This window comes from Bombina bombina, chromosome 5 (genome assembly GCF_027579735.1).
Source record: "Bombina bombina isolate aBomBom1 chromosome 5, aBomBom1.pri, whole genome shotgun sequence".
Taxonomy (NCBI): domain Eukaryota; kingdom Metazoa; phylum Chordata; class Amphibia; order Anura; family Bombinatoridae; genus Bombina; species Bombina bombina.
Genome location: NC_069503.1, coordinates 377,202,436 through 377,225,656, shown reverse-complemented (window position 1 = coordinate 377,225,656; position 23,221 = coordinate 377,202,436). Strand labels below are relative to the sequence as shown.

The window sequence follows — 23,221 nt, the reverse complement described above, 5'->3', positions numbered from 1 at the left end:
TATGGTATTATCTAGCTTGTCTCTGTTCAGTGACTTGAGTACTATATGATTCCGGTTTCTCCACCAGCGCCTCCATAATTGTACTGATTGCTTGGTTTCCACAGCTCCTTTCATGCCGTTATGTTATGCAGCTGCTCACCTGCATTTTTTTAATGCTGATCTGTGTGTGGAGTTTTATGTTGGGTTCTGATTATTCTCATATGATGTTTCTTTCTGTTTTGTATGAGTTTTTTTTTCGTATATGTCGCTCGTGTCTCTAGTATTTGTTATTTATTTCTTCTTGACACCTGGGAATGGATGCTACTTTTGGGAATATGTATGTTTCAAAATGTTCTATTAAGTTCAGTTTGCTGTATTATTCTCACTGCTGCAAGCAGCATAAGAACACACTGGGTGCCACTTCTGTCAACTAAGAACAGGAAACTGAGGCTACAATTCACACAGGCTCACCAAAATTGAACAATAGAAGATTGGAAAAATGTTGCCTGGTCTGATGAGTCTTGATTTCAGCTGCGACATTCATGATGGTAGGGTCAGAATTTGGCATAAACATGAAAGCATGGATCCATCCTTCCTTGTATCAATGGTTCAGGCTGGTGGTGGTGGTGTAATGGTGTGGGGGATATTTTCTTGGCACACTTTGGGCCCCTTAGTACCAATTGAGCATTGTTTAAACACCACGGCCTACCTGAGTATTGTTGCTGACCATGTCCATCCCTTTATGACTACAGTATACACATCTTCTGATGGCTACTTCCAGCAGGATAATGCACAATGTCACAAAGCTCAAATCATCTCAGTGAACATGATAATGAGTTTACTGTACTCCAATGGCCTCCACAGTCACCAGTTCTCAATCCAATAGAGCACCTTTGGGATGTGGTGGAACGGGAGATTCGCATCATGGATGTGCAGCCAACAAATTTGCAGCAACTGCGTAATGCTATCATGTCAATATGGAGTAATGTTTCCAATACCTTGTTGAATCTATGCCACTTAAGGCAGTTCTGAAGGCAAAAGGGGGTCCAACCCAGTACTAACAAGGTGTACCTAATAAAGTGGCCGGTGAGTGTATATATATATATATATATATATATATATATATATGTATACACATGTATTTATGTGTTTATATGTATGTGTATATATATATATATATATATATAAAACTGTAAAACAAAATTTATGCTTGCCTGATTAATTTATTTATTTCCACTGCTTTAGTAATTACTGTTGGGAATATCTCTCCTGGCCAGCAGGAGGAGGCAAAGAGCACCACAGTTAAACTGCTAAGTATCACTCCCTTACCCATAACCCCCACTCATTCGACCAAAGGGAAATGGAGAAAAAGGAGTAACACAAGGTGTAGAGGTGCCTGAGGTTATAGTAAAAAGAACAATTGTCTTAAAATGAAGGGTGGGGCCGTGGATAAATACATTTATCAGGTAAGCATACATTTTGTTTTTCTTTCCTAAGATATGGTGAGTCCACGGCTTGAGTAATTACTGTTGGGAACCAATATACAAGAAACAAAACTTTCCAAGATAACTTAATGTCTATGGAATGCAACAGCTCAAACGGAGCCAGCTGTAAAACTTTAAGAACAAGGTTAAGGTTCCAAGGAGGAGCAACAGACTTAAAGACAGGCCTGATTTTGACCAAGGCCTGACAGTAGCATAACAGATAAAGCAGAAATCTGACCCTTCATGGTACTGACTGACAATCCCTTCTCCAGGCCTTCCTGAAAAAAAGATAACATTCTAGGAATTCTAATTCTACTCCAAGAGTAGCCCTTGGATTCACGCCAATAAAATATTTACGCCATAGCTTATGGTAAATATTTCTAGTAACAGGCTTCCGAGCCTGAATCATGGTCTCAATGACCGACTCAGAAAAAAGAAGCCTAGACAGAATTAATGGACCAGTCAACACAGTAGATTTGCATAATCAAGAAATGCAAGATAACAAGACAATGCAATAGCACTTAGTCTGAACTTCAAATGAGTAGTAGATTTTTTTTCTGACAATTTTAAGTTATGTCTTTTTCCACTCCACCTGTACCATGTGACAGCCATCAGCCAATCACAAATGCATACATGTACCATGTGACAGCCATCAGCCATTCACAAATGCATACACATTTATTCTTGCACATGCTCAGTAGGAGCTGGTGACACAAAAAGTTTAAATATAAAAAGACTGTGCACATTTTGCTAATGGAAGTAAATTGGAAAGTTGTTTAAAATGGCATGCTCTATCTGAATAATGAAAGTGTCCCTTTAAGCATTCAAATCTCCAAGCAGTCAGCTTCAGAGAAACGAGATTTGGATGAAGGAAGGGACCCTGAATCAGGAGGTCCTTCCTCAGAGGTGGGAGAGATGACATCTCCACTAGGTCTGCAAACCAGATCCTGCTAGGCCACGCAGGGGCTATTAGAATCACCAACGCCCTCTCTTGTTTGATACAAGCAATGACTTATGGAAGGAGAGCAAAAGGAGGAAACAGGTATGCCAACCTGAAAACCCAAGGAACTGCCAGAGCATCTATCAGAATGGCCTGTGGATCTCTTGACCTTAAACCATACCTTGGAAGCTTGGCATTCTGACGGGACGCCATCAGATCTAACTCAGGCACCCCCCACTTGAGGACTAAGCTGGAAAACACCTCCGGGTGGAGTTTCCACTCCCCGGGATGAAAAGTCTGTCTGTCTGCTCAGAAAATCTGCTTCACAGTTTTCTACTCCTGGAATGTGAAGGGCAGATAGCAATTGTGGGTCTCTGCCCACTGAAGAATCCGAGTAACCTCCTTCATGGCTAAGGAACTCCAAGTTCCTCCCTGGTGATTGATGTAAGCCACAGAGGTTATGTTGTCTGACTGGAACCTGATAAACTGGGCTGAGGACAACTGAGGACAAGCTAATAGAGCATTGTAAATCACCCTCAACTCCAATATGTTGATGGGAAGAGCAGACACCTCCCGAGTCCAAAGGCCCTGAGCTTTTAACAAGTTCCAGACTGCTCCCCAGCCCAGCTGGCTGATGATCACCCAGGAAGGTCTCCGAAAGTATGTGCCCTGAGACAGATGTTCCTGAGAAATCAACCATGGGAGAGAGTCCCTTAACGGCTGATCTAACTCTTTTCTCTGAGATAGATCTGCATGGTCGCCATTCTATTGTCTGAGCATGCACAACTGGAGAGCTCTCAAATGGAATCGAGCAAAATGAATGATGTTCATGGAAGCCACCATCAGACTGATTACCTCCATACATTGAGCAACTGAAGGATGGGCAGTAGCCTGAAGAGAGAGGCAAGAGGAAATGATTTTGTTTTTCCTGACCTCTGTCAGAAAAATCTTCATCAATAGAGAATCTATTATGGTCCCTAAGAACACTACTCTTGTAGCAGGGGAAAGGGAGCTTTTTTCCAGATTCACATTCCATCTGTAGGAACGAAGAAAAGACAACTATCCCTGTGTGAAATTTTGCTTGTTGAAAAGATGGCGCCTGAACCAATATGTCGTCCAGGTAGGGTGCCACAGCAATTCCATGAGAAAGGAAAATCTCAGGAATCTGTAATGGTCCCTGTGAATAGGAACATGAAGATATGCATCCTTTAGGTCTATGGTTGTCATGAACTGACCCTCTTGTACTAAAGGAAGAATGGAGTCTCTATCTTGAAGGATGGAACTTTCCGAAACTTGTTTAGACACTTCAAGTCTAGAATGGGACGGAAAGTTCCCTCTTTTTTGGGAACCACAAATAGGTTGGAGTAGAATCTGAGACCCTGTTCCTGCACTGGAACTGGAACTATCACTCCCAGGGAGGAAAGATGTTGTATACATTTCATGAACGCCTCTCTTTATCTGGTCTGCAGATAATCTTGAGAGATGGAATCTGCCTCTTGGAGGAAAAGTCTTTGAATTCCAATTTGTAACCCTGGGATACTATGTCCACAGTCCAGGGATCTGGGACATCTCGTATCCAGGCTTGAGAGAACTTAGAAAGTCTACCCCCCACCTGATCTGATCCCGGATCGGGGGCAAACCCTGCATGCTGATTTGGAATCAGCTGCAGGTTTCTTTGATTGTTTTCCCTTGTTCCAAGACTGATTGGGTTTCCAAGAAGACTTGGATTGTTCCTGCTTGGAAGAAGGGGAAGGCTTTCCTCTGCAGTTACGAAAGGAACGAAAATGTTTCACCCGTAATATCAGAGATAATTTCTGTCAAACCGAGTCTAAATAAGGTTTTGCCCTTGTAAGGAATCACCAGAAGCTTGACTTTAGAGGAAACGTCCTCAGACAAGGATTTCAACTATAGCGCCCTGCGGGCTAGGATAGCAAATCTAGAAGTTTGCAATAAAGGAATTGGCCAACTCAAGAGCTTTAATCCTATCTCGGATTTCTTCCAAGGAAGTCTCTACTTGAAGAGAATCAGACAAGGCGTTGAAACAATAAGATGCCGCACTAGTCACGCTGGCAATACACACTACAGGTTGCCATTGGAGACCTTGATGAACATAAATCTTTTTCAAATAAGCCTCCAGCTTCTTGTCCATCAGATCCTTAAAAGAGCAGCTATCCTCAATAGGAATAGTGGTTCTCTTAGCCAGAGTGGAAATGGCCCCTTTAACTTTGGGTACAGTATACCAAGGGTCTTTTCTGTAGTCCTTGATAGGAAACATTTTCTTAAAAATGGGAGATGGGGGAAAAGAAACCCCTGGTTTCTCCCATTCCTGTGAGATAATCTCCCTAGCACGGTCCAGCACTGGAAAAACCTCCGAAGTGGAAGGTTTATCAGAGACAGGGGTATCAGAGTCATTTAAAGTAGCTAAAACCTCCTTTAACAATAGACGAAGGTGTTCAAGCTGAAATCTGAAGGATACCACCTCAGTCTCAGAAGAAGGAATTATACTGTCCGAATCTGAGATTTCACCCTCAGAAAGTCCCAAAGTATCTTCCTCATCAGACTTATGAGAAAGGGCTACTTGGGAAGCAGAATTGAGGACAGGCACCTTACTTTCTGAATTTCTAGATTTCCTCTTGCGTTTTCCCTGTACTCTGGGAATGGCAGCTAATGCTGCAGATACAGCTGAAGATACCTGGGCAGTATTTTCTACTTTTAAATAAACTCCACTAGGAGTTATAGAGGAACCACAGGGTACTGCATATGACGCCATTGAGGCTTTGGACGTAGCAGGAGAAAGCTGAGGTATTATTTTAACAGCATCATCCTGCCTGAGAGACATTAGGTTTAAAAATGTTACCTTTATTTTGCAAGGTTTTCTTGACACAAGAAGAACAAAATTGCATAGGAGCTGCAATTTGTGCATCTAAACATAATAAGCATGAATTCATGAGAACAGGCTCTTGCTCCATATCAGACATGTTATGAAACCGTAAATAAACTTGTAAAGATAATTTTCAAAGATTTTAATATTCAATTAAAATAAGCCAAGGAAAAAATACACTTTATATTTTATCTCAAATTAGGATCGATCCCCAGCTAAAATTATGTGAGAAAAGTTAATAAAAAACATTTAATACACATCAAATAAACTTCTAAGATACCCCTCAGGCAAACTCGCACCTCAATTACTGAGGTGCCTTACTGCTACCAATTAAGACCGGATCACCCAGAAATGGATAAAAACAACTTTTTCCTCAAAAACTTTATGAAGTAAAGCCGGTCATGTGACCGCAACTGCTGAGCTCAAATTACTGCTGCAACACAGAGAGGCACCACTTCCTGGTACACTGAGTACCAGAAATATCAGTTTTTTCGAACCTGACAGTTTAAAATGTTAGACAAAATGAAGTATTGGCACACATACAAAGAAATGAGACCACATATTATAGAATGCTGCAAAAAACCTTTTTACTTTTAAATAAAATTGGGATCTTAGTCACACAATATGGCAATATTCTGCTCAGCCAGTCACCACTTACAAGGTGTCCCAAAATAGACTGGTACTAACACTATAAAATTTAGCCTTACTGGGCTGAATCATTCAGTTCTAATATACCAAAATAGAATTCCAACACTGCAGTATGCCTCAAATCAAGACTGTATAGAATGAAACTCCCTGGCTTTATATATATATATATATATATATATATATATATATATATATATATATATATAATCTCAATTACACACCTGAGCAGAGTGGTGTGCTTTAATCAGAGGGATTTGGTCAGTCTCCCTTAATTTAAGAAATACAACATGGGGGTTTGTTTAAGCACACCTAACAAAAACATATTATATATTAGAACACATTGTGGGAGTTTAAAATGTTGCATCGTTTTATTTTAAAGCAAAGGGGAAATGAATAAACTGCTAAAATAGAACATTCGGCCTTACTTTTAGTTTAAACTTGTATTGTTTTATCAAGTAAATATGTGTCAGAAATTAAAGCCTTATAAAAACATTTTACCCTTTCTTTTTAAAATAGTTTAAATGTTAGTCTCACACATGCTACAGTGCCTGCTTTATGCCCCAGTGTAACCCATACAACAGGATTATCTATGTCCCAATAAAAAAGCAGTGTCTATTTATTTGTTAAGTGCATGGTCTCCCCAACTGGAAGAAAAAGCACTTACCTGCTCTGTTGTCCGGCATGTACACAGTTACAAGGTATGAGAAGACGCAGTTCTTTACAGAAACCTTTGAAAAAGAAAGAACAGAGTAGCCAACTCTGGCTTTCTAAACTAGGGCAGCAATTGTTAAGAAAACACAGTAAGTACCTCTTTACAAGTTCCTAACTGCTTTAAAGCCACCACTACCCGACTGCAAGGAATGACGGGGAATACAGCTAAACCCCAAAACTTGCTTGAAGATTAAATCAAAAATTTTCTTCAGACACCTAAACTTCACCTCCTCCATGCACCGAAGGCAAAGAGAATGACTGGGGGTTCCGGATAAGGGAGTAATACTTAGCAATTTAACTGTGGTGCGCTTTGCCTCCTCCTGCTGGCCAGGAGACATATTCCCAACAGTAATTACTCAAGCCGTGGACTCACCATATCTTAGGAAAGAAATACATGTATACACATATAAATACATATGTACACACTTATAAACATTTAAAAAATAAAAATAAATATATATATATATATATATATATATATATATATATATATATATATATAGCCATGTATATGTATGCATCTCTATGTTAAAGCCCTTTGCATTCCTGAGACCTCATATCTTTGAGCCCTTAAAACTTTTTTATGAAATATTTTGTAATAATTGTTATTATACAGTGTTATTATAAGTGTAACTGTACTGTACAATGTATTTTTAATGTGTTTTGTGCAACTTTTTAGTCAAATGTAACAGTTAACCGGAGCTCGGAAGTCGCGCTAACCTGATGCACGTTTCATTCAATTGTACTCAAGTGAACGCATTTAATTTCAGCCTGTAAAGACCTGCAATATACCCCTTATCCCTTAATTGTCACACTCTTTCGTTGCCATTGACTTTCAGCTTGGGTATTGAATCCCACATGTCAAGGTTTCCCTGAGGACTGTCATCATCCTGTTAAAGAAATAAAAAAGTATGTTTACTTGATAAAAAAAATTATTTCAGGATTGTGAGAGTCCACCAGCCCACCCTCTTAAACATAGTGCGGCAATTCTAATTTGCACCTCTGTAGACCCTGCTTTTGTCATTCCTACCTATCTTTCTACTTGTCTCTGCTTGGCTATACATTAAACAGTAGTACTGGGAGATTGGAGGGATTAAAAGCTTTTGTGTGGGTTCTTTGCCTCTCCCTAGTGATGGGAAATATATCCCACATGTCAAGGTTTCCCTGTGGACTCTCATTATCCAGAATGAAAATAATTTATCAGATAAGTTGTTTGCTCAGCTATTTGTTTTTATTAAAAAAAATGTGAAAGCATCACACCCAACAAGCTACCAGTACCACACCCTCAAAGTGGTCATCTCTGCAAACGGAACATGGGCGAAAGGATCTGCTATAGAGATACACAGACATTTATGTTTAATTTCTAGAACTCTTCTTGCAGGTAACTATACTATGATTAGGACTGTAATGTCAGATTAATCCGATTTAAATTTAGCCACAAGTGAAATGATCATAAGTTAATTCTAGACTGGTATACTGTGTAATCACCCCTTCTGTATAGGATGGTTGTGATTGTTCAGCAAGCTTCCCCTTGTAAATGAGTGTTGTAGTTCTGCTGTCTGACCATTACTATATATGTTACAGCAAGTTTCATAATCTCATGGGAGGAATTATCGTACTATTAGTTCCCTCATCTCTGTATATAAAAACTTCCTCATGAGCAATGAAATATTTCAAGGGTCTCACGGAAGGCTAAGCTAGCAAGTTCCCAGGAATTCCAATAAAGTATTCTAAATATATTGAAAACATGTCTTATTCTCACATTGGTTCCTCAATTTTGGAAACATTGTAACTGCTTAATATCAACAAAGTATAGTTTGCAGCTATATAGAGAGAGAGATTTATTTGGTCATTTATTAAAAATCCATAAATAATTAAATGAAACACTGAAAAAAAAATATCCCTTTATTAAAACTTTTTCATATTGCCATTTATATGAATATCTTCTTCACAAACCATTTGTGTATGCATTTTCAAAACAGTTGTGACAATATATATTTCATTCAAAGGGTAACACCTTAGCAGTCGTGAGTTGTATTTGTCATTTACATTTGATTAACACCTTCTATTCTTTTGATCCTCTTACTGATTCTGCTAGTGTTCCTGACTCCTTCCACTGAACTAATTTGGGGACACATTGTTCTCTGCGATCCTTAAACATATCCTCAGTGTCTAATTTCAGCTAATCTTACTATTCTAAGAGGGCAGTACATTGAGCACATAAATTATATTGTTTTTCATTTAAAGCAAGACCAGGCAGACCTAAAGTGATCACATTATCAGGAGATCAGTATTTTGAGCTAACAGGGATAGAACAGCATCTGCATCAACCATTCAGTCCCAGATTAAACAAGAAGGCCTACCCCTGAAGTGCAAATGTACCTTGAGTATTATATGGCAGCCATGTTTGCAGCAAAGTTATGCAAGCAACCTGTAGGGGGAGCTGTAATTGCTGTAGACAGTCCCATACTTTTAAAGAGACTTATAAGTGCAAAAAGAAAATGCTTTATTGTGTTTTAATATTGTAGTATTGCGTGCATATAACTTTGTGTTTAATCCCTACAGAGGGGTTAGACACACCGTTAAAATCATCTTCAGAGCATCTATATACTCTTGGAACATAGCTGGACATATCTTGTGAGCCAATGACAAGAGTTATATGTACTTAACCACCAACCACCAGCTAGTTTCCAGCAGTGCATTGTTGCACCTGAGCCTACCTAGGTATGGTTTTCAACAAATGATACCAAGAGTACAAAGCAAATTTGATAACAGAAGTAAACTGAAAAGTCTCTTTAAATTGCATGCTGTATATGAACAATTAGATTAATTTTAACTGTCAGGCTCCTTTAAAATGAAACATATGCAACATATACACAGGAAATGTCTGCTTGTATTTCCTTTTATTTATGTGGGTGATTATGAAGTGCATTACATGAAAGTGTGCACGTTGTTGTTAGGTTTTATTTTGTTTTTAATATTTTCATTGTTGGATATTTTGTTGGCTGCTGTAAATACAGAGTAAAATGTTTCTAAAACTCATATTATTGACCACTTGCCTGTGTGACCTTATATTTTGCTAATGTCAATACTTTGCTTGGAATACAGACAATGCACCAAGACAAACCATACTTAATCATCACCATGAGATTCTATCTTCGGATTTCAGTTTTTTTTAATCTACGCTTTAGAGGCATTGTAAAGCACACAGCTTGGCAACAGAAGCAAATGAACATGCAACCTATGTTAACTAGTAATTTAATATTTCAAGCTAAGAAAAATGTTAAAGTGCAGAAACTAGCAGCATCTGGGTTTTTTTTTTGTGCTTGGAGTCATTTCTATATTCTAACAAATATCAATTTGATTTTGAGAATATATTCACAATTTAAATTTTCCGATCAGTTCATCTTATATTGCAGCAAATTCTGTATTGAAGACCAAAGAATTTAATTTTTTTTTTTTTTTTTTTACAATAACTTAAGAACTAATGAAGAATTATTGTTAGAATTATAGGAGAAAGTATAAGAGCGAATTCATGTGTCATGTGGATGTTTTAGAACCAAAACTCTATCTTCCTTGCAACATTCATTAAAAAAAAAAAAAAGACAAAATTGTACTTTCTTTTTTTGCTTTAAACCTACAACTTTTTCTCTGTTTTTCCTTTTGCAAAATGTGTCCGCCCTATGAGTTAGTATCTGCTGTGTGGTCTGACAACAATATTTCTTGGCTCTGGAGGTTTATCCCAGGAGTTAGTTATTACGGTTATTACGGTAACTTTGCCCTTGTGTTCCACAAATGCAATTTTCTGGTTGTAAACGTGGGATGTTTTAAATAATACTGCAGTAACACCTCACTGGGGTCTTTTTAAAATTCAAGTAAAAGATGAAAATCCCATGTTTTATTCAGTATGTTTTCTTCTCAAGTGATATATTTTTAAACATAATGAAAAAAGGTATGCACAAAATGAACCTAATTATTGTAATTATGCTATTTTATACCATCATTTTATGACATAAAAGGTGTAGATGCCTCACTAGCTGAAAAGTTCATCATTGGTTTCAAAATTCGCAAAGCATCCTAAGCACTCTGTTACTACTCTTTCTGCCAACCAAGGTGATAACGTTTTTGGGAATTATTTACAGAATATATGTTATGCTTTTCAAGTGGAACAGAATCTAGAAACAATGTGGGAGTATATGTATCAATGGAAATCTACTTTAAGAGCTACTGGATAGAAATCTTTTTATGATGTACATATATTTAACAAATTGGTTTGTGTTTACTTCTTTATCTCTATAAGTTTGTGGCAAATAGTTAAAATTCTTTAAGATGGTTTGTACATGTCAGGCCACAACAAATACTGGCACTGGATCAACATAATGTCTAGAAACTAGAATCCCAAACTGCTTATCTGTCACTTTTCAGCCATAATCTAAAAAAACGGGGTCACTCTCAGGGTTTTTTCCCTGTTTTGTTTGCCTTGTGTTGCTGGCAGCCATTTTACTCACCTCTCTTGCTGACTATGGTGCATTGTGGGGGATGCTGCTCATTTCCTGCACTTCCTTTTATGGCCAGACTGGTGTGCATCATCTGTGTGAGACAGGATGCAGTCTCAGAATTGTGATGTCATCACTTATTATTTAAAGGGCCTCTGTTCAGTATGCTTTGCCTTTGCGTTGTCTCAGACCTGTTTGTGAAAGTTCCTGTGTATTACCTGGCTGTCTGACATCCTTTCTGGGTCCATGATCCCTGGCTTGTTCCTGACTCTGCTGTTTTCCTTGTTCCTGATTCCGGCTCGTCTGACTATTCGCTTTGGCTCCTGACTCGGCTCGTCTGACTACCAGCTCTGGTTTTGACTCCTGGCTTGTTATTTGACTTGTGGACTTTTTATTATTTTTTTGTTATTAATAAAGGTGTGATTATTTTTGCACTTCTCGTCTCAGTCTGATTCCTGGCACCCTGACAGTCACCCCATGAGACAGCCACATATAAGCATCTTGTAACCCATACATTTGGATAACCATGGGTTCTGAACTGTCTCTGACATTATTAATAGGACATCATGGGAAATCTGCAGCAACTAGTCTGACAAAAGCATCAGCACAGCTGCAGGAAAGAGCTTTTCTGCAATATTCACCCTAGCTGAGTTCTGGAGCAGCATGTTTGGCTCAAGGCCACTGGGAATATTGAGATTACGAAATCAAAATAACAATAGATCTTGTTTATATCTTGGTTCTAATTAAATATGCCACCTTTGTAAAAACATGGTTTTGTGCATATCAGGCTATGACAAATACCAGGCACAAGGTCAGCATGGGGTCTAGAAATTTGGACCTGGCCTCTGATCTCTGTTTTTCTTCCACAATCAACTGGCTGTAATTTGGAGCACCATGTGCAGCCTAGAAGCCTGCCACAAACAGGGACCAGGAGAGACATGGATTTTACACTCCTCTTTCATGAGGTTCAAGATTTTCAGGGGATCCTTACCAGCAGCTGGCCCAGAGAATGCTTGAGCTCAGACTCTCTGCCTCTTTACCCTGGAACTGATCTGAAGTAATATGTCTGCCTCAGGAGCCCAACACAAAATGGGAACGAGTGTGTGATAAGGAGAGCAGAACATTCCACACAGAGTTTGAGCCATGGAGTGAGAGGACATTAGTGCATCTCCATCACCATATGTCCAGTGATCAGCAAACACACACATACACTTATCCACACACACATACTGTTCCATGGTAGCAATGACACACCTACACCCTCAGATGATATCATTTTACTCTACGGACACACATATACACAGCAATAAAACATATGTACACATATATGTGTCTACTATACCATGGAGAAACTGATATACCTAGGAAGCACACTGTACTCCACTGTAGCATGACGCATAAAGGAGATGTAGAGTCATAAGTCAGGTTTAGATTCTCATGTGGGCCCACGATAGAGTAGGGGTTTATTGCGATAAGGATTGTGGTGGATTAGGGTTTAATAGTGTAGGGGGTATATTGTGATGGGGTTTGTGGCACTTTATTGGAGTAGTTGGTTGATTACAATGGGTGTTTTAGCATTTTAAGGGGTCAATAGTGTAGAGGTTTATTGCGATGGGGGTTATGGGGATTTAGGGGTAAATAGAGTAGGGGTGTATTGCGATGGGGGTTGTGGTGGTTTAGGGGTAAATAGAGTAGGGGGTGTATTGCGATGAGGATTGTTGCAGTTTAGGACTTAATAGCTTAAGCTTTTTTTCAGTTTTTTCTTTTTGCATTAAAAAATTATGAATAAACAAATGTAATAACACATATCATTAATACATTCATTCATTATTCTTTTAATTCTTTTAGGCTGCTGTTTGTTTATTCGGTTGTGTACTGAATGCACAAATTACTATATTTGTCCGAATCCGAATGCACATAGAAATGATAAAGAGAAATTATCTAGAAAGGTAATCTTTATAGACCGATACAGATAGGTCATCTTTCTGCTAATTTATAGTTTTTTTACTGTACATTTTAGGGAATAGCAATGTATTTGTGCCTTATAAAAGCATTTGACAATTGTTGCATCAGAGGATATATGAAAAGGCTGAACTTAAATGCCCTGTCTTTTTTTCCAACCACAATTACTATGTTACTATGGATTCTACTACTCAAAAATAATTATATTTCAGCGTGAAGCCGGCTAAAAGTTAGATTGCCTCTTATGCTTCCTAACGGCAAGAGGCTTCTCTATTTCTTCTGAGTGAGCCAGATGCGCTTTTCTCCAGTGATTGAGATGTGTATTACAATGGGGGGGGGGGTTTATGGCTTAATCATTTAAGGCTGTGTAAGGAGTTAGTTGCAATATTTTGTTTTGTTTTTCTCCTAAAAAATTATAAATAAACAAATGTATTAATGAATTTTGTTAATACATTAATTCATCATTCTTTTAATTTGTATAGGTTGCAGTTCATTTATTTGGCTGTGTACTGAATGCACAAATTAGCAATATTCGGACAAATATAGATTAGTGCAAATCTGATGCACATGTGTAGAGAGAAATGATCTTTACAGACTAATACAGATAGGATAGGTCATCTTGCTGTTAATTTATAGTTTGGGGAATAGCCAAATGTATTTGTATTTTAAAAAGTGATTGGAATTGTTGCATTAGAGGATATATGAAAAGGCTGAACTTAAATGCCCTGTCTTTTTTCCCCAACCACAATTACTATGTTACAATGGAGTCTACTACTTAAAAATAATTATATTTCAGCATGAAGCCGGCTAAAAGTTAGATTGCCTCTTATGCTTGCTAACGGCAAGAGGCTTCAGTATTTCTACTGAGCGAGCCAGTCACTTTCCTCCAGTGACTGAGGTACGGGGGTGTATTTTTCTGCAAATCTAGAAACACTTTTTCAAAGAGGGAATTATCAGGCTGTACTGAACAACCTTTCCTTTCTCACCTACTCCTGTACCTATAAAATGATTATGTCTCAAAGTGAAGTTTATTAAAAGGGACACACAGTCACTGTGATTTCTCCAGACCTTAAATCACTGTAAATATGTAATACCAACAAATAGTTACTACTGTGTTTTCTCACCTACAAAAAAATCTATTTTGATATAAACAGATGTCACAAAAGAGAAGGCTGTATTTTCCCCCAGATATAAATGAAAAAAATCTGTGCTTGTTAAAGAGAAAATAAAGTCATGTGCCTAGGTGTGAGAAAATACTATGTAAGCGTTATATGCTAAACACTGTTATAATATTGTCAGATTCAAGCAGAGTAACTTACGAAGATCACATAAAAATGTTTTATTTAAGCTTAAAGATTGTAGTGTCGCTTTAAAAAGAATATAGCCAACTATTGGTTAAAATGATTATTATAAAATGAATAATCATCGAGTGCTATATTGGATTTAAAACGTAAATAATAATATTCCATGTGGCCAAAATAGGACGCTTATACTCTTATGCTGCATTATTTTTATTATTATAATTATTAATATTATTTATTATCATACAGTTATAATTATAGCACCAGTTAAATGAATAGAGGTACGCACTGACAATTCCACGATTCATGGTAAAAAAGATATATAAAATAGACTAACATTAAAATAAAGGAGGAGAAGTAGGGTCTTTACAATCTACAGTTACTCAGCATTCCATTTTCAATTCCATTGTACTGTGTAAAATTCAATGTCCCTTTTAAGGTCTTAGAGGCTCCATTTAGCTTCCATATACTTTACACCCAATTGACCCACTTTTTGAACACCACCATCTATTACCACTTCTGCCATTCTGGCAACCTGAAATAATGACACAACACAGGAGTTTGGCTAAATATGGAAAGGTCACATTTAATAATTTAATTTAAATTCAAAAAATTTCTCACTGGGTAATAACATACCCTGGGTAATAACATACCCTGGGTAATAACATACCCTGGGTAATAACATACCCTTAATCAACATAACACTCAAAAATGCGTCAGCATTTGCATAACCTGAACTTGGATCCCACGTGTCAGGGGGGGGGACCACAAACCCCCCCTGTGGCAGAGCAAAAGGGGAGGAGCGAACCTGCAGCATATACCAGCCTTTAGCTAGACCACCGAATCACGACTTAGACTGGGTATGCTACAGGATCCCCTCCGCCCCTCGCAAGCCCTGCCTACGTGCCAGATCCCGATTTCACCGCAACAACTTATCAACTTTCTCCTATATGGCTGCTTGCTTATCTTAACGCTTTCAGCTAGCTTAGACCGCTCGAGTCACCCGCTAGCTTCCAGCTGCAGCTCTCTCGATCCCCTTATTAGGGGGCACGGGCGGTCTTACTGCGATCCAACTAAGTAGCTGACATCGTGCCCCTAACCATGCCAATTTCTCTCGATATCTCTGGTTGTGACCTCTCCGCGTAGTTGTCTTTACTGCTCTCTTGCATCTAGGGAGGGTGGGAGGGAAACAAAAAAGGTTAGTACTGAAGCCACTTCCTGTTGTTCCCCCTATATGTACCTTTTCCAACCCCCCTCTTCTATCTCTTGCCCTTCAGTCCCTCCTCTCATTCTTATCTTCTACTTCCCTATTCTCTAACCTAACTCCTTCCCCCCCCCCCCCCTCTTCTCCCTTCCCCCCTGTCCTTCCAGCCAGGAGCCCAGCCCTTATGCCGCTCCGCTCTCATGCAATCCCTGCGCTCTTTTTAAGGTCTTAGAGGCTCCATTTAGCTTCCATATACTTTACACCCAATTGACCCACTTTTTGAACACCACCATCTATTACCACTTCTGCCATTCTGGCAACCTGAAATAATGACACAACACAGGAGTTTGGCTAAATATGGAAAGGTCACATTTAATAATTTAATTTAAATTCAAAAAATTTCTCACTGGGTAATAACATACCCTGGGTAATAACATACCCTGGGTAATAACATACCCTGGGTAATAACATACCCTTAATCAACATAACACTCAAAAATGCGTCAGCATTTGCATAACCTGAACTTGGATCCCACGTGTCAGGGGGGGGGACCACAAACCCCCCCTGTGGCAGAGCAAAAGGGGAGGAGCGAACCTGCAGCATATACCAGCCTTTAGCTAGACCACCGAATCACGACTTAGACTGGGTATGCTACAGGATCCCCTCCGCCCCTCGCAAGCCCTGCCTACGTGCCAGATCCCGATTTCACCGCCAACAAAGAAATACTCTTTCTGCCAAACACCTTTAAACTTTTCCCGTGACCTTTCCTTACCTTGATCATTTCCTCCAACATTCTCCTGATGTCCTCCAAAAACTGGTCATTACCGGCCTCGTTCAGGTGAACTCCGTCGCGCCTGAATATCTCTTCCCTTTTTGCCGCCAACAATGGGTGCTCCAGCACCGCTCCACCTATCCCCCTGACTGCTTTTGCCGCTACCAAATTAATCTTCCTCCTTGCTCTGTAGCCCGCTCTCTGCGTGTCAGTGTTCCTCCAAACCAACCTTGATATTATGTTTGACCATACTATCTTTACTCCTTGCCATGTTATCGCCAACCACCCCATTACACTTTTTATACTTTCTTCCAGTTCCCTCAGAGGGTATGCTCCAATATCATTCCCTCCTAAATGTATTATCATTACGTCCGGGCGCCCCCATCTCTGCCTTGCCTGCTGTATTGTGCTTACCAACTCTTCCCACCTCATTCCTCTCTTTCCTATCCACCTAACACTGGCTTCGGTGTATCTAAATCCCAAATGTGTCCCTTTTGCCAATGTCGCAGCCCTAACTTGCGCCCAGTATATGTATGAATGCCCTACCACCCATATCCTTAGTGCTCTTCCTGTAACAAATCACAAAGAAAATTGGAGAATTAAATTCATTCCGGTTGGCGCCATGACTTCGCATCCCTAATCGCAATCAAACGCCCCCTTTTGGCCTGATGTAGGACTTGTATGCTGCTGATTTCCACCTTCCCATTTTTTTAATCTGCTCGATCGAACATCCTCTAGATGCCGCACTGGTTGCTGCCCCTATTCTGAATGAGTGCGGCGCATAGTATGCATCTGACCAACCCAGTCTTTCTACCGTTCTTTCCAATACCTTCCTAAACTGAAAACCCGTGACGCCGGATCCGTCCCTATGCCTAACAAATTGCGGGCCCTCTGCCCTTGCTGTTAGCTCATAATCCCTTACTGCTGCCACCGGGCAAGTCGCGCCACCTGTCCTCCCCATTGACACCCATACCCCTTTTCCTTCCGTATCTGTTTTTGATTTCCGAATTAAAACTAGCACTGCTCGCACGCCCCATTTCACATCTTCTCGCCTTACACCACCGCCCACGTCTTTCCTATTCCTCGCCAGCAATTCCCCTATGCGCAATGCCCCATGGAAAGCCAAAGAGAAAGCTACCCTGAATACCAATGCCTCATCGTCATTGAAACATACTTTGCTGAGCACTGCTAACATTTCCGCCAACCTATCCTCTGTTATCGGCTCCCTTCTATCGCCTTGCTTCTTCTCTCCTACGCTCCACCCCTTGAATACTTTCCTTACCACAAATCTCTTTGTTATATCCTTTCTCCCATATAACTGCGAAAAATACGACACCCCCGCCAGTACTGTGCCCAACTGCCCTTTCTTCACCCCCCCTTGCTTCAATACCCATAGCCATTCTAGAAAAACCGTTTCTTCCTCGCGACCTATAATCTTGTTAAATTCGCACCACCGCTCCCAATACTTCTTGTATACGGCCCACGCTTTTGGCGCCACGGACTTCTCTACCATCTCCCTGATTCCGTCTATTTGTTGCCAATCTGCCAAAGAAGAACAGGGCAGGGTTCACCTTCCTTCCTTGCCCTTGGAGCCACCTTCCTAAATATTTCCCATTTAAACCTTGACAGTGCGTCTGCTACAATATTCCTGTACCCTGGTATATGCTGTGCTTTAAAACAAATATTGTGCTTAAGGCACTTTAATACAAAATATCTCAAATACTTAATAACCGGGTTAGATGATGACGACAAATTATTCATTACATCCACTACTGCCTTATTATCGGACCAACAGATGATTCTTTTGTTCTCTAATACATGGCCCCACAGCTCTATCGCTACTATAATGGGAAACAATTCAAGCAAAGTCATGTTCTTTATCCACCCTTTCTCCTTCCAATCTGCGGGCCATTCGCCCGCGCTCCATCTACCTTGCAAATACGCTCCAAACCCCGCACTGCCTGCTGCATCTGTGAACAACTCCAATTCTTCCACTGACCTTGCCTCTTCCCATATCCTGATACCATTAAATTCATCTAAAAATGCCTCCCACACTCTGAGGTCTTCCTTCATTTCCTTATTGACGCGCACCCTATGCTCGGGCAGCTTTGCCCCTTTTGTCCCCATTTCCAACCTTCTTTTAAATAATCTACCCACCGGTATTACCCGGCACGCAAAATTCAAAACCCCCAGCAATCTCTGCAGTTCTCTAAGAGTCACCTTATTCCTTTTCAACATCGTTTTTATCATATGTCTCGCCTTCTCAATCTTATCCGCAGGGAGCTCGCATTGCCCCTTTGCGGAATCTATCATGATACCCAGGAAAACCAGCCTCGTACCCGGCCCCTCCGACTTTTCCGTTGCTACTGGCACTCCCAACTGTTTGAACATTGCCTCTAGCTCTTCCTTCCAGATTCTACATTCCCCTGTCTCTTTCCTGCCTACCACCAAAAAATCATCTAAGTAGTGAGACATACTCTCACATCCTGTTTTTTCTGTAAACAACCAATGCAAAAATGAACTAAACTTTTCAAAAACTGAACAAGAAACCGAACACCCCATGGGCAAACACTTATCTATGTAATAATCACCATCAAACTTACAACCCATTAAATTAAAACTAGCTGTGTTCAAAGGCAATAACCTAAAAGCAGATTCCACATCTATCTTTGCCATCAACGCCCCTTTTCCAAGCCGTTTCACTATTCTTACCGCACTATCAAATGATTGATATTGCACTGAAGAATCCAACTTGTCAATTGCGTCGTTGACTGAATTCCCCCTGGGGTAGGACAGGTGCTGTATCATCCTGTATTTACCCTTCTCTTTCTTGGGAACTACTCCCAGGGGGGACACAATCAAGTCAGCACACGGCTTCTCTTTGAATGGCCCTGCCATTCTCCCCAATTTAACCTCCTTCCTCAATTTTTCCGCTAGTACTCCTGGAAATTCTGCTGCAGATTTTAAATTTCTCGCCTGCATAGCCCCTTTAACTTCTGTTTTAACTGGGACCACAAAACCTACACGCAAACCGTTTGTTAACAAAATCCTTTCCTCTTTCAGCGGGTACATTGCCAATTCCTCAATGATCCTATCTACCCTCAGCGGTGTTTTGGCCATTACCCGCCATTCCTCCTCCGCTACCGTTGCCCCCGTGCCCTCGAAAGGAAAACTTGCTATTGTTATTGGCATTACCCTTCCTACAATCCACTCCTGGGTGCGCTCCGCCACAATGCCTACATGCGTGCTTATATTTACATGAATTCCCCCTGTCGCACCTCTTGTCATTAAACGCCCAGCATTCCTTTGCCTCTGTTCTGAATGTTTTCCCTTGCCCTATGGGCCTACCTTGTGCTTCAGGGACCTTCATCACCCTCGTCCACGTATCTAGTATTTTTACCCCAAAATCCTTCCTACCTTTACCTCCCAATTGTATATTTCCTTTCCTAAATTCCCTATCATAATCCTTCCATGCGAAACCCCCGTATGTGGTGTAGCATTCCGCTATTAAATGTATGTATCTCAGCACCCCTTTCATCTTATCTGGATTGGCCGTTAGAAAACATTCTGCATATATGACCATCCCTTTCACCCATTCTGGAAATGTCTGCTTTGCCCTTCTCCCCCTTCCCTCATTAGATTTGACCGCCAAAGCTTCCCTAGTCATTTCAAACACATCCACATACCGTCCTCTCTGCGCTTTCCTAACAACCTTCGCTTTTAAATGTGTGGGAAGGGGTAAGAGCTTGGTCGCTGCTACTTCATCGTCTAAATTCACCACATTATCACTGCTGTCCCCGTCCTCATACCCTTCCTTCACCACCTTATTTTTCTCTTGCTTAGCATATAACTTTCTTACAATTTTCAAGATTTTTCTATGCCCCCTCCCATTACGCTTATCATCCTCAAAGTCATCATCCGTGGAACTATCTGACGAAGATTCACTACTGTCACTATAATACATTTGCTTACCGTGTTTCTTATGGCTCACACGATGCCCGTCTTGTCCTTCCTTGTCTGCTGCCGCCATTCCCTGCGGCGCTGTCGTGCTCCCTTCGACCTCTTTGTCACCTGCTCCATTGTTCACTTTACCCACTTTGTCTCTCTTCTGCAACATATTCATATTTACATTAGTACCATCCCCCCCTTTTCTTTGAACCTGTTTCACAGACATGTGCTCTGCCCTCTTACTGCTGCGCCCCCCATTCCCTGTATCCCTAATGCTCCTTTCATCCTCCCCTTCTTCCTCTACCCTCACATATGTATACCCCTCCGTATCCCTAATCATCCTGGGGCGCTCCACACTATTCTCTTCTAACCTGACCCTTTTTGCTGCCCTCCTGCTATTCGCCCCTCTTCTGTACACTTCACAGTACTTTTTCCTTTCTTTACCCCCTGCTCTAGCTCTGTCCTGGCCTTCCCACTCCTCCCCTGACTCGCATGTGTGTGTGCCTGGACCACCGGGTCCCCAGCAATCTGCCTCCGCATTCCTTAATTCCTCCCTCCTTCTTGGTTCCCTGCTCGTCTTCCCACCCGCACCGCTTGATACCTTGTGCTTATTTCCCCTTCCCGGCGACTGACGCCCTCTCTCCACTACCCCTGCTGAAACGGAATCATCCCTGTCGCACCGTGCGGCCCCCGCCCCCCCCCTTCATGATGACGTCATCACGTAGCGCACGCCGTATCGGCGTGCGCATGCGCATATCGCGCTCACTGACTGGGGAAGAAGAGGGGGAAGAAGAGGGGGAGGGGGAGGAAGGGGGAATACTGCTGCGCCTATGGCGGCCACTCGCGCCCGCAACTGCGCCTCTACCAGACCGCTCACTGCTAGGCCAGACCCTGCCCCTGGACTGTCTGCCGCCTGCTCTACTACTATGGCCCTCATCTTCTAGGCCCCAATTACGCCGCCGCGCGCCCTGCTTGCTGCCCCCTAGAGGCGCCATTGCTTGCCGCCGCCTGCACCCCATACTGCCCCCCTGGCCTAAGGGAATCTCCGGACTGCTGGACCGGTCCGTTTCACTAAATAACGCCACTTCCCCCATACTCACATCAGAATTGGCCCCCTCCTCTGCCTCAGCCCTGCCTTTCATACTCACGTTACCCTCTTGCATCCGCTCTCTCTCAGGGGGGGTTACCGCTGCCTTCTGCTCCAAGACCGTCTCCTGCTTCTTCTGTTTCTCTCCCTGCCTTTTTTCCAGGAGCTTCAATCTCTTCTGAGCCCGGATTGCTCTCGTCTTCCAGAGGGTCTCATCATCTGTAAGGAACCGTTTGGGAATTCTCCTGCTTCTGGCCGTCATCTTCAGCAACTTCTTCTGCATCAGCTACAAGCAGCTCCTGAAACAAAAAAGGTTAGTACTGAAGCCACTTCCTGTTGTTCCCCCTATATGTACCTTTTCCAACCCCCCTCTTCTATCTCTTGCCCTTCAGTCCCTCCTCTCATTCTTATCTTCTACTTCCCTATTCTCTAACCTAACTCCTTCCCCCCCCCCCCCCCCCTCTTCTCCCTTCCCCCCTGTCCTTCCAGCCAGGAGCCCAGCCCTTATGCCGCTCCGCTCTCATGCAATCCCTGCGCTCTTTTTTATAGTTGCAGTTCCTCTTTTATAATGTTTTCTTCCTATACAATCATGTGTTTTTAACAATAGTACTACGGTGAAATGAGAACCATTAAAGAGGATGTTCTGCCCACGCCATAATTTTATACTTAAAGAGACATGAAACCCAAAAAAATTATTTCATGATTCAGATAGAGAATACAATTTTAAACAACTTTCTAATTTACTTCTATTATCTAATCTGTTTTATTCTCTTGGTATCATTTGTTGAAGGAGCAGCCGTGCACTACTGGTTTCTAACTGAACACATGGGTGAGCCAATGACAATCAGTTTATATATAGGTTCTCTGCTGCACATGAACTTGCCTAGATAAACATTTCAGCAAAGGATAACAAGAGAAAGAAGTAAATTAAATAATAGGAGTAATTGGAAAGTTGTTTGAAATTGTATTCTCTATCTGAATCATGAAATGATGTTTTGGGGTTTAATGTCCCTTTAAGAGAATAATGAACATTTATTACAGCAGCCATATTGCTCTATACAGTAAACATGATTTCATTATGTTTATGTTGTTGATTTTGTCTAACAGAAGGGTGGATTTTTATTGATGTACCAAGCATATACTTGTGACTCTTTGCATTGCTTTGTTTCCTTAAAGGGACATGAAACCCAATTTTTTTCTTTCGTGATTCAGATTGAGCATGTGATTTTAACCCCTTAACGACCAAGGACGTACGCCACACGTCCTCAAAAAAAATACAGTTAATGACCGAGGACGTGTGGCGTACGTCCTTGGTCTGGAAAGCAGCTGGAAGCGATCCTGCTCGCTTCCAGCTGCTTTCCGGTTATTGCAGTGATGCCTCAACATCGAGGCATCCTGCAATAACCCCCCTTGGCCATCCGATGCAGAGATAGCCACTCTGTGGCCCTCTCTGTACCGGACATCGATGGCCGGTTTCGTTGGTGGGTGGGAGCCAGTCTGGGAGGCGGGTGGGCGGCCATCGATGGGCCGTATCATGTGGAGGGGGGCGGGATCGTGGGCGGGAACGCCGGGTGCACGCGCGGGGGTAGGAAGCATGTGGGAACCGCTACACTACAGAAAAGTGATGGGAGAAAAGTGGCAGTGATTGCCAAATATATTTACATATATGTCGATCTAAGAGATCTGGGAGGGGTGGTGGGTTGGTCTTTTGGGGGGGGGGCAAGCTACACTACAGAAAATTATTTAAAAAAAATAATAAAAACATATTTTACTATAAACTGGGTACTGGCAGACAGCTGCCAGTACCA

General features: G+C 41.3%; 2 protein-coding genes across 3 annotated transcripts in view; one reads left to right on the top strand and one right to left on the bottom strand.

Moving 5' to 3' along the window:
* Positions 1-23,221, top strand: part of RFTN1 (raftlin, lipid raft linker 1) — an 885,191-nt gene that overhangs the window by 539,230 nt on the left and 322,740 nt on the right. The window lies entirely within an intron of this gene.
* LOC128660391 (uncharacterized) lies at positions 14,963-21,791 on the bottom strand. 2 transcript variants are annotated; one of them, XM_053714211.1, is made up of 3 exons: positions 21,475-21,789; positions 20,351-20,486; positions 14,963-15,571 (listed from the first exon to the last, which is right to left on the bottom strand). In XM_053714211.1, exons 1-3 carry the CDS (start codon positions 21,694-21,696, stop codon positions 15,555-15,557), a joined length of 375 nt encoding a protein of 124 aa, XP_053570186.1. In that variant the 5' UTR covers positions 21,697-21,789; the 3' UTR covers positions 14,963-15,554. The 2 variants fall into 2 exon arrangements, with proteins under 2 accessions (XP_053570186.1, XP_053570185.1); XM_053714210.1 differs by lacking the exon at positions 14,963-15,571 and having other exon boundaries at positions 18,609-20,486; positions 21,475-21,791.

Bases quoted from the DNA above. Each gene is read 5' to 3' on its own strand.
- LOC128660391 (XM_053714210.1), bottom strand. From the start codon at position 21,696: ATGCAGAAGAAGTTGCTGAAGATGACGGCCAGAAGCAGGAGAATTCCC. The intron at 20,487-21,474 runs GTGAGTATGAAA...AATATGTTGCAG, and splicing joins AGCGGATGCAAGAGGGTAAC to AAGAGAGACAAAGTGGGTAA.